At 43.8% G+C, this 19,039-nt stretch overlaps 1 protein-coding gene across 1 annotated transcript; it reads right to left on the bottom strand.

The window, feature by feature from the left end:
- Nucleotides 1-4,281: 4,281 nt before the first annotated feature.
- PROCR (protein C receptor) lies at nt 4,282-7,854 on the bottom strand (the record flags this gene model as incomplete). Its single annotated transcript, XM_079719743.1, has 4 exons — nt 4,282-4,400; nt 4,655-4,933; nt 5,325-5,576; nt 7,776-7,854. The coding sequence occupies 4 exons, from the start codon at nt 7,852-7,854 to the stop codon at nt 4,282-4,284; spliced, it is 729 nt and encodes a 242-aa protein (XP_079575869.1).
- Between the last annotated feature and the right edge of the window lie 11,185 nt (nt 7,855-19,039).

Genomic DNA, 19,039 nt, shown 5'->3' with positions numbered 1-19,039 from the left:
TTCTGAGCAGAAGACTAGCATGTTTTAGAAAAAACATTCTGATGGCAACTTTTTGAGGGGACTAAAAGAGAGTAAGCTCTGATTCTAATAGGTTAAGTTAGAGTTGGTGAAGGTCTGAAATACCGCGGTTCCAGCATTGATGAAATGGGGTGGTGTAATATTTCAGAGCCTGAGTACATCTGACTCACTCTCCAAGATTTCACTTTTTTTTTTTTTTTTTGCGGTACGTGGGCCTCTCACTGTTGTGGCCTCTCCCGTTGCAGAGCACAGGCTCCGGACACACAGGCTCAGTGACCATGGCTCACGGGCCCAGCCGCTTCGTGGCATGTAGGATCTTCCCGGACTGGGGCACGAACCCGTGTCCCCTGTATTGGCAAGCGGACTCTCAACCACTGCGCCACCAGGGAAGCCCAAGATTTCACTCTTTTCCAGGCTGACTTCTTCCCACATTCTCCTTTCCCTTTTGCTCCCTAACTTGGGAGAAGGCCTAGTCTAGAATTTTTAAAAATATATTTAATTTATTTATTTGGTTGCGCCAGGTTTAGTTGCAGCAGGCGGGCTCCTTAGTTGTAGCTTGTGGGCTCCTTAGTTGAGGCTTGCTGGCTCCTTAGTTGTGGCATGCAAACTCTTAGTTGTGTCATTCATGTGGGATCTAGTTCTCAGACCAGGGATTGAACCTGAGCCCCCTGCATTGGGAGCACGGAGTCTTAACCACTGTCCCACCAGAGAAGTCCCAGGTCTAGTCTAGTCTTGATCTGAACAGTGCTGAGGCAAGGTCCTTAAGCTTGGGGTCGATGGGTCTCAGTCTATCTGAAGCCTCTTTTTTACAATGTAGCTGAGAACTTCCCTGGTGGTCCAGTGGTTAAGACTCTGCACTTTCACTGCAGGGGGCGCGGTTCCATCCCTGGTCAGGGAAATAAGATCCCACATGCAGCAGGGTGCAGCCAAAAGAAAAATGCAACGCAGCTGGAAAGGGAAAGAAGACTTCAGCAGTTTTCTATCCAACCAGCTTTAATAATTCCCCAGGTTTTTACCACCTAAAAAACACACTCTTTCACCAGGCTTTAGCGGCCCAGTACAATGAAACCCCAGCCTGATTTCCAGTCTCATTTTCCACCATTCTTCCATTCTCCAGTCCCACTGGGCTGGTTATCCTTCCTAAAATTTACTCTGCTTTTTTCTAACTCTATGCCATTATTTAAGCTATTCCGTCTATGTTTCCTATCTGTGCATGGTCATATCTTACCCATACACAAATCCCACCCCTTCCCCCTCAGATTCCTCTGATTCCCTTAGTTTTAGAAAGACTAGAAAAAGCATAAATTCTAGAACATGAAGGCATGAGTTTTAATTCAAAGAAACCAAAGATACTTAAAGTTTCCCTCCCCACCACCTCCTTATAACTATGGCGAAGGCAACATGATCTAGGCGTGACCATTTGAATGCTTCCATTAGGACCTTGAATCTTGAACAAATAGTGTAAGACACAAGGGACAGGGTAGTATTCATTTAAGATGGCACCATGCAGTGGTGATGAAGGTAGTGGTTTCAGCTGTGGTATCCTTAATTAGACCATTCCTGTGCTGTGACTTTGTCATCCCTGGTTCTATTTTCTGAGCTTGATTAGCTGGCCTTCCCCCAAACTCTGAGGATTACTTGATAGCCTTCTGATATATTTATTTCCCCCTTAAGTTGGCAGAGCTGATTTCTATTGCTTGCAACTAAGAGTCTTGGCATAACTTTGAGGTAAGGTTTTTGGGAGAAGGGGAAAGCAGGGGTCTTTCACTTTTCTCTTTGTAAACCTCTCTGTTGCTACTGTTGTTGTATTACTTCTGTCATTTAAAAATATGCTTTTAAGAGCTTCCCTGGTGGCGCAGTGGTTGAGGGTCCGCCTGCCAATGCAGGGGACACGGGTTCAGGCCCCGGTCCGGGAGGATCCCACGTGCTGCGGAGCTGCTGGGCCTGTGAGCCATGGCCGCTGAGCCTGCGCGTCTGGAGCCTGTGCTCCGCAATGGGAGAGGCCACAACAGTGAGAGGCCCACGTACCATAAAAAATAAATAAATAAAATAAAAATAAAAATATGCTTTTAAAATTGGTAAATCTAAAGCACAGTTGGGTGAAGAGAAGTGGTAGGGAAAAAAATTTGAAAAGTAAGATGGGGCCAGATTTTACAAGGCCTTGACAGTCATTTTGCAGATTCTGAATTTAGCTCAATAAATATGGGAAATTGGAAAAACAGAACAATGACATGATCAGAAGTATATATTTTTATTGCCATGTAGAGGATTAGAGAAATTAGAGACCAGGAGAAAAATGAGGAAGAGCTATTGCCATGGTCCAGTCAAAAGATTGATAGACTTTCTCAATTTGGAGACAGACAGAGAGCGAGATTGTCAATCACAGGTTGGGCCTTCTGGAAGCAGATGCCAAGACAGGGTTTGAGGTGCAAGATATTATTAACTATGGGGAGGAAGCAGGATTGAATAGAGGAAGAAATCAGACTGTAGTGTAGATCCAATAAAGACCCAGCCAACCTGGTGAGGAGCTCTGGAATGAACACAGCTCATCAGAAATACAGTGGGTCAGAATGGCTGAAACTTTATACCCCCTGCTTCGTTCAGGCACTGGATGAAGACAGCCCCAGGATGAGCATGACCTTGTGCAGGACTGTTCTCTGTGGGTGAGGCAGACCCTAAAGGAACTGAAGCAGCTAGAGGATATCTGCTGACTATACTTCCTGTAGCTGAACAGCACATCCTTCCTTGAAGGCAGAACTGGGTGGTACACCTCTGTGCCTACCAGAGAGAAAGAGATGAATTATGATATCTTGAACAAAAGCAATAGAGTGGAAAGGAGGGAGAGGATTCTACAGATATTGTATTTTATAGGTTGGGATAAAAAGGGAGTAAATAAAGGTTAACAGTGAGGTCTCTACATTGATATGATTTGATGGTAATTCTGTTTAACTGAGAGTAAACAGAAGAGGGAGACCAGGTTTGGGGAGACAGATATGGAATTTCATTTTGAACATGTTGACTCTGAAATGTCTGCAAAATATTAAGGTACAGATGATTTTCAAGAAGCAAGGCAAATGGGGGGGTCTGGAGGTCAGCAGCAAGGGCTATATTTATTGAGTATATATATGTTACCTTATATATATTATCTCATTTAATACTTATAATGCCTCTATGAGATAGGTATTGTTTTTATTATACCCTTTTAGTATATTTTATTATACCTTTCGTTTATGAAGAAACTAAGACTTGAAGAAGTTAAATGCCTGGCTCATAGAGGTAAAACAGGGACAGTATTTGAAGTCATGGAAGTTAGTAGGTCACCAGAAAGGGTACAGTTTAAAGGGGAACAAAAGGAGCCAAAAAAAGGAAGTCAACATTTCAAAGGTGAATTGAGGAAGATGACATAGGCAATGGGATTGATTGAGCAGCCAGAACAGTTTTTTAAAGATGAGAAGTATGCTGTCTCAGAAGTTGGGGTAAAAAGAGAGTCCTAGTCCACAAAGTGAAATGTTGCAGATATCATGGGAGATGAAGGTTTCACAATTAGAGGTCATTGATGATCTTAGAGCGGTTTACAGAGAAGTCAGATTGCAGTGGGTTGAAGAGAGAGTGGGTGGTGAGGAAGCAGAAGCAAAGGGTATAGGCTACTTTCCCCAAAGTTTTGCAAAGTAGAGGAAATAATAATGCTGTATTCATAAGTAAGGAATCTTATTAATGTTATTAATTGATTAATTAATAATTCCTTGCTCCCATATTACTTCGATTGCACACTTCCATCATTTCTCTGGTTATTTCTACCTCTATTGTATAATACCAGTGTCCCTTCCCAAGTCTAACATACCCAGAAGCACTGAATGTTGGTTGTTTGGGTTGTGGATGACTTGTTTTATTTGGTTATGTGTTTTGAACGCCTCAGGTGATTCTGTCTTTGGAAGATGGGTGAGCCACAGACCACCTCCGTCTCCCCAACTCCATCATCTGTTTTCCACAAACATAGATAAGCATTCACTTCTCAGACCAGTTCAGTGAAGGTGCCAGTTCTTAGGTTCTTAGCAAACCAACTACCCTGTCTACCTAGACTCCTCCCCTCCCCTCCCTCAAAATCTTGGTGGGCGGGTCTCGGAGAAGAAATGAGCTGCCATTCTAAATCTTCTGGAGTATAATGTCCCAGATGGAGAATCTGCACAGTTTTGCACTGAGCTGAGATCTTCCTTTGCCAGGCCCCATCAGTCTAGTTCTTTTTCAGAGAGGGCTGGAGAGTAATTAACACCGCCGCCGTCCACCTGTGCACAAGAAGATGCCTACAGCCACTCCAGTGATGATGAAACAGCCGACCAGGATGCCCAGGACCAGCGAAGTGTAGGAGCGGCCTACTTGGCTTCCTGCAGAACATGCGGAGAGTTAGCTTGAAGAACATACCCCCAAGGAGTCCATGGTTTGAATCAAACCCCAAGGGATTCCTTCCCCAAAGGAAGCGGGGCAGGGAGGGCTAGTTCACCAATTTACGGAAGGTGTGTGTACTCTGTCCCAAACCGCCAGCCTTGGGCCTCCTGTTGCTCAAGGTATCCATCCTTCAGGTCCACGCATTTGCCTGGAACCCACCCAACACACAGGACCCTCCCCGATCCCACCATACCTTTCGAGTTGTTCCCAGTGATGTGCTTCTGCACGTACTGCACACAGGTGTCCTGCAGAAATTGCCGCAGTTCGTACCGAGTACGATTGTACTTGTTGAGCTGCTCCATGGCGTAGGTGACCACATTGGAAGGTGCCTGAGGCCCTGCTGTCCATGAGGCTGTCTTCGGTTGGAAACTCAAAAAGGAGCTCCCATTCACAGCCACTTCGAAGAAGACACGGGCTTTCAAGCCCTCAGGAGGCAGCTCACATCCCAGGAAGCAGCGAATGGTCAGAGGAACTGTAGAAGGGGGATTCAGGGTCAGGGGGCTATGTGGAAGGGTGTCAGGTTTCGGGGCGTGTCCGTCAGGGGGAAGTGAGCTTTCAGGGTGCAGGGTAGATCAGGACAGGGCCTCTTAACAGGGGCTACCCCGAGGTCATGCCAGCAGGAAGAGGGCCTGACGGACAGTACAGTACGTCAGCGAGGACACCCACTCTTCTCCAGCCTCAATCTCCCACCCAGCAATCAGCAAAGGCAAAAAGACCACGCCCGGCAAGGACACCCATCCCAGAACTTGGCCCCGCCCGGTTCCTCCACAGACCCGCCCCCCAGTTATGTCCCGCCCATAGGCCGCGCCTCCCACCTCAAGGGCCCACCCTCGCCAGCCCCCGCCCCTTCGTGCGTCACTCACAGGCCACGCCCCGCTCGTGGTGCACCACCTGCACCAAGCCTAGGAACTCCTGCAGGTAGCGATTCAGGCTGTTCTTTGTGAGAGCCCAGCTCTCGGGCTCCTGCAAGGGCTGCAGCTGTTGGATCGAGACGTTGTTGCCCGGGCCTTCCAGAACGTGCGTCAGGACCTCCCCCAGCGTCGCGTTGCCCCGGTGCCACACTTGAGAGGGGTTGCGGAAGTAGGAGTCCTGGATCATGTGGAGGTACCGCGGGCCTGGGGGCAGGAGTCAGCGCGTCGGGCCCAGGCCGGCGTGGGAGGGGTCGGCGTGTAACCCGAGATAATAACTCCTCACCCAGAGGTCGGCCGCCCACCTTCTTGGCCCTTCCTAAACCATAAAGTGCCCTCCCACCCTTCCTTCCATTTGACGCTCTCAGGAACCCTGCCAGGAAGGCAGGACAGAGGCTATTATCTTTGTTTTTACAGATGAGGAAACTGAGGCTAGAAGTGCAGGAGCCACTTGCCCCAGGATAATCCAGACGGTCAGTGGAAGAGCCACTCTGGTCTGCTTTCTCTCTCTCACCCCTTCCTCCCCCCACCATTTCCGGTTGGTTAACAAATCCTGACCTACAATGAAGTCCCAATTCCATCTCCTGTTCTCTGTCTCCTCTGCCACTGCCCCACTTCAGGCCTTAGTGGTTCTCGTCTGTCCTGGAGTAGTAACTTCCTTCCTCATCCCCCCTCCACTCATCTTTCAGTCTCACCCCTTCTAATCTGCCCTCCACCTGGCCCAGAAATAAGATTATGTCCTTCTGCTTAAAAATCCTCCAGGGACACAGTCCCCTATCAACAACAACAATAGTAATAGCCATTAGGTGCTTATTATGACCTGGGCACTGTACTTTACATGCATCATTATCTTATTTGTGCCTTCCTTCCATTAACTTGATGCAGTAGCTACTGTTATTAACCCCAGTCCATGTGGAAAACAGGTGAAAGTGGCATAGCAGAGTCAAGGTTAGCATGCAGGCAGTCTGAGCCCAGCACTCTTAGCCACTCAACTATACTGTCTCCCCATAGGATATCTGTCCATAGAATCAAGTCCAAAGTCTTTAGCCTGACATTCAAGGCTGCCGGAGACTGGGCCCCACCTGCCTTTTTTGGCCTCTTCCCTGTGCTTAGATAGTACCTCAAAGTACTTGGAGTCCGTCATGCTGCCTTTCAGGTAACATGTGAATAGCATGCCAGGGTTGCTGTGCCTCCTGGCAAACTTCTGTTCATGCTTTAAGACCCAGCTCTGTTGCCCTCCCCTTGAAGAAGTTTTCCTAATGCTTCTCCTCTTTACCCTCCCAGACACAGTGGGTCAGTTTCAGCGATCCCAGATTCTGCATAACTGTCTCCAAACACATAGGCTTCCATTCCTATAGGCTACAGAATCATGTCTGGTTATCTCTGCCTCCTACACCTACTTAGGGCCTGGCATGGAGTTGGTGCCCAGAGAATGTCTGAGGGGGGAATGAGTCTGGCGTTGTAAATCTCCGTGGGGGCGTGTGTCTCGTCCACGTTTGCCTCTGAGAAGTTGTGCTCTGTGTCTGCAGATGTGAACGAGTATTGCTCTGTGGGTCACCCCCAGGCAAGGTTCTTAACTGCTTTGACCAGTCTCCTCCTTTGTAAAATGGAGGTAATAATATCACCCACCTTGTAAAGATTTTGTGGGAGTGAAATGAGTCAATACACGTCTTAAGCATAGTGAGCACTGACTGAATACTGGTTATTATTTGCTCCCTCTCTGAGGGGGAGACTGAAGCTACAGAGGCTGTGGGAGAGAGGAGACGAGGCCCCTGTGCAATTACAGTGCAAGGTAGTAACTCCCCTCCCCTGCTTAAATGGAGCCACTGTGGCAGCCTGATCTCTCACAAGTTCTCCCATCCACCGCAGCTTGTCTCTCCCCTGCGCTTCCCCTCACCAGCTGCCCCCAGTCTTCCTCCACCTTCTCTAGTCTCCTCTTCTGCCTCACAGGTCTCAGCCCCAGTCTTTCCCCAAGTCTCCCATCAGTTCTCCCAGTGTCTCTCATTCCTTCCATCTCTCGTCTCATCCCTAAGTCTCTTCCCATCTTCCCTAAACTCACCTCCATCCACCATCACCCCCAGACCTCCCTCTCCAGACTTCGCCCCATCTTTCCTCTCTCCCCATGGCTAATTCTCTCACCCTTTCTACAAGCCCCTTTCCCATTTTTCCATTCTTGTTTCCCCCCAGCCTCCTGCATCTCCCCCTTCCCAGGGGCTGAACTATGCTTCCTCACCTTGGCTTTGGGACACGAACCAGTCCCCAGGACCTGCCTGCCCCCTGGAGAGATCCAGCCAGCTGCAGACACAGACACTGTGGGATAAGCTCCCCTCTGGTCTTGCCTGTGTACCCAGACAGGCTGAGAGTCTCCAGAACCATCCCGGGGCACGAGATGTGCCCTGGACTCACCATCTGAGGCTTCCTGGCTACAGAGGGCCCAGCGGGGCAGGAGCAGTAGTGGCAGCAGGGGCAGCAGTGTTGTCAACATCCTGTAGCTGAGGTTCTCTACCCCACCTGGACTCTTGGCTCTGGCAGGCTGGGGGCTCAGGCTGACTGCAGCCTAGGGGAAAAAGAAGTGAGGACTGTCTGGGAGGGGAGGAGACTGGACGGAGGAGGCTGGAAGGTGGCCAGGGCATGGGAAGAGAAAGAGGTCGGCAGGCTTATAAAGTGTTACTCTTACCCAGTCTCATTTCCTACTAGGAGGCGGGCCTCTCTCTTTCCCTCCCTCTGCCCCACCCTGAATCACACTCTCCTGCCTGCAGGGACCTGCCTTTTCCCTTTTCCCTGGCCACTTCTGAGGAACAGGGAGCGGAAAAGGGGGAGAAGGGCCAGAGAGAAGTCCTGCCTTCGCTGAGTCAGGGGGTGGGGCATCAACTTAGAGCAGATTCTAGAACGTTGAGATCAGCATGTTCCTGGTGGGGAAACTGAGGCTCAGAGAGATGTAAGGAATTAAAAAAAATAATAAAAGAATGACATAGAACAGTATAAAAGTTTTCAGTGCATCACCCTTAATAAGGGTAAACATTATTTCATGAAATATTTGTTCAGTTGTATATGTGTGTGTGTTGGTTCTGTGTGTGTATATTTCTATGGTGGATATTGGGTAGCAGTGTAAAGTTTATTTCTTATTCTAGGAAGCAAGTAGAAAAATTTGAAAGTCACTCTCCCAAACTATGTTAATCTATACTGTGGGATACCGTGCAGTTGTTAAAAAAACCCTTTCTGCCCAATGCCCACTCTGTTTTCATCATATTACCTAGCACTACCTGAAATGATTTTACTTATTCATTTACATGTTTATTGTCTGAATGTCCCATCAGAATGTAAGCTCCATGAGGATAGAGGCTGTCCATCTTATTTGCTACTGTGCCTGGAACAGTGCACATCATAAATAATAGCATAATAAATAATAAATATCAGCTAATGGATGACTCAGTGAGATAATGATTATATGCATAAATTACCAAGAGTAAGTTACAGAATATTATGTACAGTTTAGAACCATTTATGTGTCAGCCACGCACACAACAACTAAACAACCTATTTCTTTATGGGAGTAAAGGAATCTGGAAAGATGTACGTCAAATATAGCAGTAGTTCATCTCCAGGGAGGGGCCTGAGATTAAGTGTATGTGTGTGTGTGTGCATGTGTGTGTGTGTGTGTTTGGTGTATGCGTTAGGGGTGACAATCTTGTGAAAGGCTTTCTCACTCTATTTTGTGAAGGATTTTATCACTCTGTCTGTATTGTTTGAAAATTTTGCATCTAGAATGTGATCGTATATCTCTTGTTGAATTAAAAATAGAAGTTTAAGTAACAGATTGTGGTAGAAGACACATTATGAACTGATGTGTTGACATGAGACTGATAAATGAAAAAAGGAACTGTAGAACAATTTATATAGTAAATGATACATATAGTAAAATTCCATATATTTTTAGTTTAAAATTTTTACTTCTGTCCAAGTAATCCATATTTAATTCCATTCTTATATTTTAAAAAAACTTTATGTGTGTATCTATGTATTTATATATGCATAGGGAAAATGCCTGGAAGGGTACCATCTGTAGAGATTACCTCTGGGGAATGGGATTAGATAAAGGGCTGAGGGGGGACTTTAACTTTTTATTTTATGTACTGTTTCTTGGAGGGAGAGTAGATGTCATAGCAGAATTGGGGCAAACCCTAGGCACATACCAGACTCCCAGTCTCTGAGCTGAAAATATGCAAGAGTGTCCGTACTCACCTCTCAGTTGTTATAAACCAGCATAGAAATAACAAAGTTTTTTCCAGTTCGTCAAAGTGGTCTAGTTAGAAGGAGAATGGGGGCCTTGTTTTCCTGGACTGGGACTCAGGAAAGCAAAAGGACTTAAATCACTGCCAATTATATTGTCTTGCCTTTTGTAAAAAAAAATTATGAAATAATTCATATTTGAAGAATTAATTCACGCTTGAATTTTATTACAAACATACAAGGCCCCACTACTCAGCATAAGAAATAAAATATTACCAATATAATTGCAGCCCCCTCTGTACTCCTCCCCAACTGCATCTCTCTCCCCCGTGCCCCACCACCAAAGTAACCACTAATCAGAATTTGCTATTTTTTATATCCTTGCATTTCTGTATACTTGCACAACATATGCATATATCCTTAAGTAATATATAGTGGTATTTTGCATAAGTTGAGCTTTATAGAAATAGTATTGAAGTGCTCGTATTTCTCTGCAGTTTGCTTTTTTTACCTGACATATTAATGATTCATTCATGTTGCCCTGTGTAGGTCCATTAATTTCCACTGCTCTGTAATATGCCATCTTATGACTGTATCACAATTTATTTATCCATTCTCCTGTTGTTAGACATTACAGTCTTTTTTCCAGGTTTTTGCTGTTATAAACAGTGCTGGTATGAATGTTCTTATAAACATTTTCTTGTGCATGGGTGGGAGAGTTTTTGTAGGTGCAAACCTGGGAGTAGCATTGCTGAGTCATAGGGTATATGCATACCTTCAATTTTACTAGATATTGCCAAACTGATTTACAAAAAGGTTGGGCCAATTTATACCCCAGCAGTGCGTGAGAGTTCCCTAGGTCTACCTCCTTGCTAGCCATTGACGTCAGATGGTTGGGTGTAAAATGGCACTTTGTTTTGGTTTTACTTTGCTTTTTCTGATTCCTAGTGAGTTTGTGCATTTTTGCTTTGCCTTTTTTCTCCCTTGGGGGCTTAGAAGGGTACTTTGGGATGGAGGGTAATAAAGCATATGATTGAACCAATTTGGAATTGAGAGCTGTGAGTCTTGATCTAAGCAGATAGGGCCTGGGTCACTGGGGTTAAAGTGGATCCACACCAATATGCACAGAGCTAATTACAGAGAGATCTTTCCCACCAAGCTAAGATCTGTCATGGACAGAAGTGGCAGCAGCTACAGCTATTTCCCAAGCATCCTCCTCACACACCAGTGTCCTGAAAATTAAATAGCAGAGACAACAATTATTATAGGTAACATTTATCGTGGCTAGGAACAGTGTTAAGCTCTCTACACAAATAATCTCACATTCATATACCAGCCCTACCAGGTGGGTTTCATTAACATCATTTTACTAATAAAGAAACTGAGGCTTTGAGAGGGTAGGTGACTTACCTAAGGTCATATAGCAAAAGCTATAATCTGAACCCACATCTCTCTGATGCCAAAGTTTGTGAATTTAACCACCACATAGTATCTCAAAACTGTGAGGAGATAACTCTCCATCAGTATATTTTTGAACACATACTTCCAACGTGCTTGAATATTTATGTTATGTATAATATAAAATGTGCCAAAAATTTATACTAAGTGCTACACCTTTATCGCTTCCTCTGGGGCAGATAGCACCAGGCTCGTTGTCTCCATGTGACTGATTGGATAATTAAAGGATAGAAAGTGTAATTAACTTGCCCAAGGTCACAGAGTTGAGAAGTTCAGAGCAGAGATTGGAACTCAAAGAGGATGGGTGTATGGGGTTGGGTACAGGGAGAACAAAGAGTACTGGGGCTGGGGAAGCTGGTAAGTGGGGGCAGCTTAAGGGGCGTCCCCATTCCCTTTCTAAAGCCAGGGGTGAGGGTTGGGGGAAGAGCCTCTGCTGCATCTGGCCTGGGTGGCTGAGGGGCAGAAAACCCCTGAGCAGAGTGGGCACAGGGCCAGCTGCTGGGATTTGACTGCGGCCTAAAGAATGAGGGTCCTGCTGAGTAAAGGAAGCAAGCGGTAGCATTTCCCACTGCAGAGCACACATGTTGGGGGTAGATAAGGGAGACAGGAAGCTGAGCAGGGGCCAGTGCCGGTGCAGCCCCAGTAGGTGAGGAGAGGCCCTGCCAGGGCCGTAGGAGCTAGGCTGAGCTGGGGACTGGCAGAGTGCCTGGCGGGACTTCACAGGACCAGCCCTCTCCCTCCCTGTTAGCTACTGAAGAGAGGCAGTTGAAGCAACCAGGGCCAACTCAGATAACAACAGATAACAGCGGAGTGTGGTCCCTTCAGAGATCACCTACCCCTTAAGATGTGAAATAATAACAATAGCATGTATTGAGAGCTTACAATGTGCTAAGCATGGTATTAAGTCAGCAGAGTACTTGTGTTTTATTCTCACTAGTGCCCTGTGAAAAGTAGGAAGACATAGCCATTACTCCCGTTTTACAGTTGAGGACACAGAGGCATAGAACAGTGACTTGACCTGCTGGAAGACACCCAACTAGTAAAGACAGATCTCAAATCCAAGTGAGTTGTATCCCAAATATGTTTTCTTAACTATCAGGCCATCCTAAAAGAGTAAATGAGATGACTCATACAAAGTGCCAGAACACAGTACGTATTCAGTAGGTGGGAGAGATAAGAAAGGAACTTGGCTTTGGGGGCAGCAAACAGAACTGACTGTGCAACAGGAAGAGTGGAGGGCAGACATTAAGTAGGATTTCCTGAAGGAGAGGCAAAGGAATAGATATGAATCTTCCTCAAGATTTCCCCCTGTACACACTCACACACCCCAACTTAGGAAACACAAAAAGAAGCCCCTAAAGTAGGCTGATTCCAGCTCCTGCCTGCCTAGCAAGTGGTGGGAGCCTGGCATTCCTGGCTTGGTACCTGCTTATCTTTCCAGGCTTATCTTTCCACGTATTCCAGTCTCAGCCAAACCTGCTCCTTCTGGTTTCCTGAACACAGAGCACACAAATGTTATCTTTTCACTTTCTTTATCTTATCTTTAGATAAACAGAAATTCCTAATTTTAAGATGGTCAACTTTATCATCTTTTCTGTTAGTTCGTGCTATTTGTTCCTTGTTCAAGAAATCCTTCCCTACTCTGGGTTCACGAAGATATTCTCCTATTTATTTTCAAAAGCTTTATACTTTTGTCTTTCACCTTTAGGTGTATGGTGGGAAATAGAGGTCAAGATTAGTTTCCTTGTACCTCAACATAATAAAGGCCATATACGACAAACCCACAGCAAACATCATTCTCAATGGTGAAAAACTGAAAGCCTTTCCTCTAAGATTAGGAACAAGACAAAGATGTCCACTCTCACCACTATTATTCAACATAGTTTTGGAAGTCCTAGCCGTGGCAATCAGGGAAGAAAAAGAAATAAAAGGAATACAAATTGGAAAAGAAGTAAAACTGTCACTGTTTGCAGATGACATGATACCATACATAGACAATCCTAAAGATGCCACCAGAAAACTACTAGAGCTAATCAATGAATTTGGTAAAGTTGCAGGATATAAAGTTAATGCACAGAAATCTCTTGTATTCCTATATGCCTACAACAAAAGATCAGAAAGAGAAATTAAGGAAACTCCTATTCACTACTGCAACAAAAAGAATAAAATACCTAGGAATAAACCTACCTAAGGAGGTGAAAGACCTATACTCAGAAAACTATAAAACACTGATGAAAGAAATCAAAGATGACACAAACAAATGGAGAGATATACCATGTTCTTGGATTGGAAGAATCAATATTGTGAAAATGACTATATTACCCAAAGCAATCTATAGATTCAGTGCAATCCCTATCAAATCACCAATAGCATTTTTTACAGAGCTAGAACAAAAAAATCTTAAAATTTGTATGGAGACACAAAAGACCCTGAATAGCCAAAGCAATCTTTTTTTTTTTAATGTATTTATTTTATTTATTTATTTTTGGCTGGGTTGGGTCTTTGTTGCTGTGCGCGGGCTTTCTCTAGTTGTGGTGAGCGGAGGCTACTCTTTGTGGCGGTGCACGGGCTTCTCATTGTGGTGGCTTCTCTTGTTGCAGAGCAGGGGCTCTAGGTGCGTGGGCTTCAGTAGTTGTGGCACGCAGCCTCCGTAGTTGTGGCACACGGGCTTAGTTGCTCCGCAGCATGTGGGATCTTCCCAGACCAGGGATTGAACCCATGTCCCCTGCATTGGCAGGCAGATTCTCAACCATTGCGCCACCAGGGAAGCCAAAGCCAAAGCAATCTTGAGGGAAAAAAATGGAGCTGGAGGAATCAGACTCCCTGACTTCAGACTATACTGCAAAGCTACAGTAATCAAGACAATATGGTACCGGCACAAAAACAGAAATATAGATCAATGGAACAGGATAGAAAGCCCAGAGGTAAACCCATACACCTATGGTCAACTAACCTATGACAAAGGAGGCAAGGATATACAATGGAGAAAAGTCTCTTCAATGAGTGGTGCTGGGAAAACTGGACAGCTACATGTAAAAGAATGAAATTAGAACACTCCCTAACACCATACACAAAAATAAACTCCAAATGGTTTAAAGACCTAAATGTAAGACCGGACACTATAAAACTCTTAGAGGAAAACATAGGAAGAACACTCTTTGACATAAATCACAGCAAGATCTTTTTTGACCCATCTCCTAGAGTAACGGAAATAAAACCAAAAGTAAACAAATGGGACCTAATGAAACTTAAAAGCTTTTGCAGAGCAAAGGAAACCATAAACAAGATGAACAGACAACCCTCAGAATGGGAGAAAATATTTGTGAACTAATCAACAGACAAAGGATTAATCTCCAAAATATATAAACAGCTCAATATTAAAGAAACAAACAACCCAATCCAAAAATGGGCAGAAGGCCTAAATAGACATTTCTCCAAAGAAGACATACAGATGGCCAAGAAGCACATGAAAAGCTGCTCAGCATCACTAGTTATTAGAGAAATGCAAATCAAAACTACAATGAGGTATCACCTCACACCAGTTAGAATGGGCATCATCAGAAAATCTGCAAACAACAAATGCTGGAGGGGTTGTGGAGAAAAGGGACCCCTCTTGCACTGTTGGTGGGAATGTAAATTGATGCAGCCACTATGGAGAACAGTGTGGAGGTTCCTCAAAAAACTAAAAACAGAATTACCATAAGACCCAGCAATCCCACTACTGGGTATATACCCAGAGAAATCCATAATTCAAAAAGACACATGCACCCCAATGTTCATTGCAGCACTATTTAAAATAGCCAGTTCATGGAAGGAACCTCAATGTCCATCCACAGGCGAATGGATAAAGAAGATGTGGTACATATATACAATGGAATATTACTCAGCCATAAAAAGGAATGAAATTGGGTCATTTGTAGAGACATGGATGGACCTAGAGACTGTCATACAGAGTGAAGTAAGTCAGAAAGAGAAAAACAAATATCGTATATTAACGCATATATGTGGAATCTAGAAGAATGGTACAGGTGAACCGGTTTGCAAGGCAGAAATAGAGACACAGATGTAGAGGACAAATGTTTGGACACCAAGGGGTGAAAGTGGGGTGGTCGTGGTGTTGGGATGAATTGGGAGATTGGAATTGACATATATACACTAATATGTATAAATAGATAACAAATAAGAACCTGCTATATAAAAATAAATAAATTAAATTAAATTAAAAAAAAGAAAAGATTAGTTTCCTTTATGTGGATAGCCCATTGTCCCAGCACCACTTCTTGAAAGTCTGCCCTGCCTTACTGATCTGCAGTGACATCTCTGACTTATAGTAAATGTGTTTCTTTTGTTTCAGTGGCCTATTCTTCTCTCCCTACACCAATGTCACAGCCTCTCAATTAGTATAGACTTAAAATACATCTTCATTTCTTGCAGATCAAGTCTTCCCACCTTGTTCTTCAAGAGTGTCTTGGCTTTTTTTTTTTTTTTTTTGCCACACCACACAGCCTGCGGAATCCTAGTTCCCCGACCAGGGATCAAATCTGGGCCCTCGGCAGTGAAAGCACGGAGTCCTAACCACTGGGCCACCAGGGAATTCCCATGTCTTGGCTATTTTCGAATCTTGAATTTCTATACATAAATTTTAGAATAATTTTGTCAAGTTGTTGGGATTTTAGTTGGTATTGCATTTAATGTGTTAATGGCTTTGGGGAAAATTGACGTCTTCACAATATTGAATTGTCCAACACATGATAGAGTATATCTCTTCATTTATTTCTATCTCCTTCGATGTCTCCCAGAGTTACATGAGTTTCTCTCTAGACTTCTTGCCCATCCTTTGTTAGATTTTTTTTCCCTAGGTCCTTCATATTTTAAAATGTTATTGACAAGGTAATTACAAGAAATTTCATGTTCTGTTTATTGCTGGTAAATAGAGATACTGATAATTTTATTGCATTGATTTTGTATCTAGAAACCTTAACTATTTTATTTATTTCAATAATTATGTGTAGATTCTTTCGATTTTCTATATACATAGTCACATCATTAGTAGATAGTGATAGTTTTATTCCTTCCTTTCTAGTTTTTATACAGTTTCTTTTTCTTAACTTATTGTTCTGGCTCTGATCTCTAGTACAATGTTGAACAGAAATGAAGGAAATATAAGTGAGTGTTCTTTTCATTTTCCTGGCTTAAAAAGGAAGGCTTTTATGTTGTTTGCTATATTGAAAAAAAAACCAGGTACCCTTTATTGGAGTAAGGAAGATTCTTTTTTTCTTTAGGAAGATTATTTTTATTCCCAGTTTGCTGAGTTTTTATCATAAATGTTTTGAGTTTTTCAAATCCTTTATCATCATCTAATGAAATGATCATATGATTTTCCATCTTTAATTTGTTAATGTGGCAAATGCATTATTTCTAGTGTTAAACTAACCTTGCGCTGTTGAAGACAATTCTTCATGAGGTACTATCCTTGTTACATATATTTTACTCTTCTGTTTTTCTCTAGACTTCTCCATGTCCTCTCCATTCCTTCAAAGCCCTGCTGGGATACCACTTCCTTCTGAAAGCCTTCCAGTATGCCCCCAGCTGTATTTGACTTCTCACTCTACTCACAAAACCAATGGAACTTTGCCTCCCCTGGTAGCTTCATTGTAGCTATATTGTCACCTTCTATCCCCTTGTCTTCTCTCCTGGACTGTAAACTCCGGAGGCCATCTTTGTGCTCTCTTCTCAGGCTGCTTCCTCCTCCCAGGACCCAGAGCAGAGATGATATTGCGTGTAACACCAAGGATGAGGCCATGGGCTCTGGGGTAAAGCTGCCTGGGCTCACATCTCAGCTTGACCACTTGCTAGCTCTGGGATATAGGGCATGCCACCTGGCCTCCCTGAGCCCATCAGTTAAATAGGGAGAATAATAATACCTGTCTCATAGAGTTGTGGTGAGAATGAAATGATATAAGTGAACCACTTAGTACAGATCCGGGCATGTAGTATTTTTGCTATCTTAGTCCATAGCAATTGCCACTTCACTCTATGCTTCTCTTACTCTGAACTGCTCACAATTCATTTTCCAAGAGGAGCCTCTTTTTTTGGGGGGGGGTCGTGCCATGTGGGATCAGCTTGCAGGATCTTAGTTCCCCAACCAGGGATTGAACCTGGGCCACAGCAGTGAAAATGCTGAGTCCTAACCACTGGACCAACAGGGAACTCCCTATTTCCACGGACTTCTGAGAGCCATCTCATCTTCCTTTATTTCCTCTAAATCTGTTCATAGGCTGCTTCATTCTTTCATTCAGTCGGCATTTATTGAGCACTTACTGTGTACTAGGACCTGAAGCAGACAAGATCCCTCCTCAGGAAGCAGACAATCAAGCAGGGGAGAGAGACGTATAGGCAGACAGTGATAATACCGTGTGAGAAGTGTTAAGAGAGAGGGCCAGGGAGGTGGAGGTCTGGGGTTGGGGAGCATGAGGGGGATCGAGCTTATGAGAGTAGAGTCCTCTAACTTAGCCTGGGGGTCAGAGAAGGCTTCTTGGAGGAGGTGATGCCTAAGGTGGTCCTGCAGAGCAAATGAGGGATGGCAGTGGGGGAAGGGCAGAAGGTGTGGGGAAGAGTTGTTTCAGATAGAGGGAGAAGAAGGTGCAAAAGAATATAATATGAGAGGAGAAAGAAAAATATTGAAATGATATTGCTAAATTATATTCAAATGGATTAAGGTCCTACAGGGTAATAAAACCATAACCTTAAGGATTATCTTCTCTACTAGACAGAAAAGGAAATCATCCCGTCCTATTACTTAACAGAATTGTGAAATGTCTGGGCCCTAATCAGTTGTGTAAATAATGTTAAATTTCTCTTCAGAGGCAGATGACTCTTAAGTAGACTTGCTGATCAATGCTTTATTGTGACATCAAAAGGTCACATAATCATCTTTTTACTTTACTAACATGTTTTAGATAGTTTTTCTTAACACTGGTAAGTTTAGTTTAGTAGATACTGTTGTTATTATTATAAGGCTCTCAATAAATATTTGCTGAAAGGATTTTCATTCTGTTAGGCTTTTTTCCTTCTCCCCAGTGTCAGAGTTGGGACCTACAGAACTGGTAGACTGAGTGGGGAACCCTGCAGGACCCTATGCTCTTCCTTCCTTCAGCCTGGGGTGTAGTAATGCTAATTCTGTCTCATTAAATAGGCATAAGAAGTATCTGCTTTGGGCATCAGCAAAGCAGGCACATATCCCTCCCCTTCATAAGAACATATATATATATTTTTTGAAAGAACTGGATATTTCCAAAAAGGCAGTCTGGAAAAACATCAGAAATTTTGGGGACCACTATCCATTTATTTTTTATTTTTCTTCATTTTAAAGTCTATTTGGTCTCATATGAGAATGCTTTTCCAGATTTCTTTTGATTTCCACTTGCATGGAATATCTTTATCCATCCCCTCACTTTCAGTCTGTATGTGTCCCTAGGTCTGAAGTGGGTCTCTTTTTTTTTTTTTTTTTGGTCATCTTTATTTTTTATTTTTTTTTTTGCTTTATAACAAATTTAATCAGTTATACATATACATATGTTCCCATATCCCCTCCCTTTTGCGTCTCCCTCCCACCCTCCCTATCCCACCCCTCCAGGCGGTCACAAAGCACCGAGCTGATCTCCCTGTGCTATGCGGCTGCTTCCCACTAGCTATCTACCTTAAGTTTGGTAGTGTATATATGTCCATGCCGCTCTTTCACTTTGTCACAGCTTACCCTTCCCCCTCCCAATATCCTCAAGTCCATTCTCTAGTAGGTCTGTGTCTTTATTCCTGTCTTACCCCTATGTTCTTCATGACATTTTTTTTCTTAAATTCCATATATATGTGTCAGCATACAGTATTTGTCTTTCTCTTTCTGACTTACTTCACTCTGTATGACAGGCTCTAGGTCCATCCACCTCATTACAAATAGCTCAATTTTGATTCTTTTTATGGCTGAG

The sequence above is a fragment of the Hyperoodon ampullatus genome (assembly GCF_949752795.1).
Source record: "Hyperoodon ampullatus genome assembly, chromosome: 14".
Lineage (NCBI taxonomy): Eukaryota > Metazoa > Chordata > Mammalia > Artiodactyla > Ziphiidae > Hyperoodon > Hyperoodon ampullatus.
The sequence above is the reverse complement of the archived record's forward strand: the minus strand, read 5'-3'. Positions and strand labels throughout refer to the sequence as shown.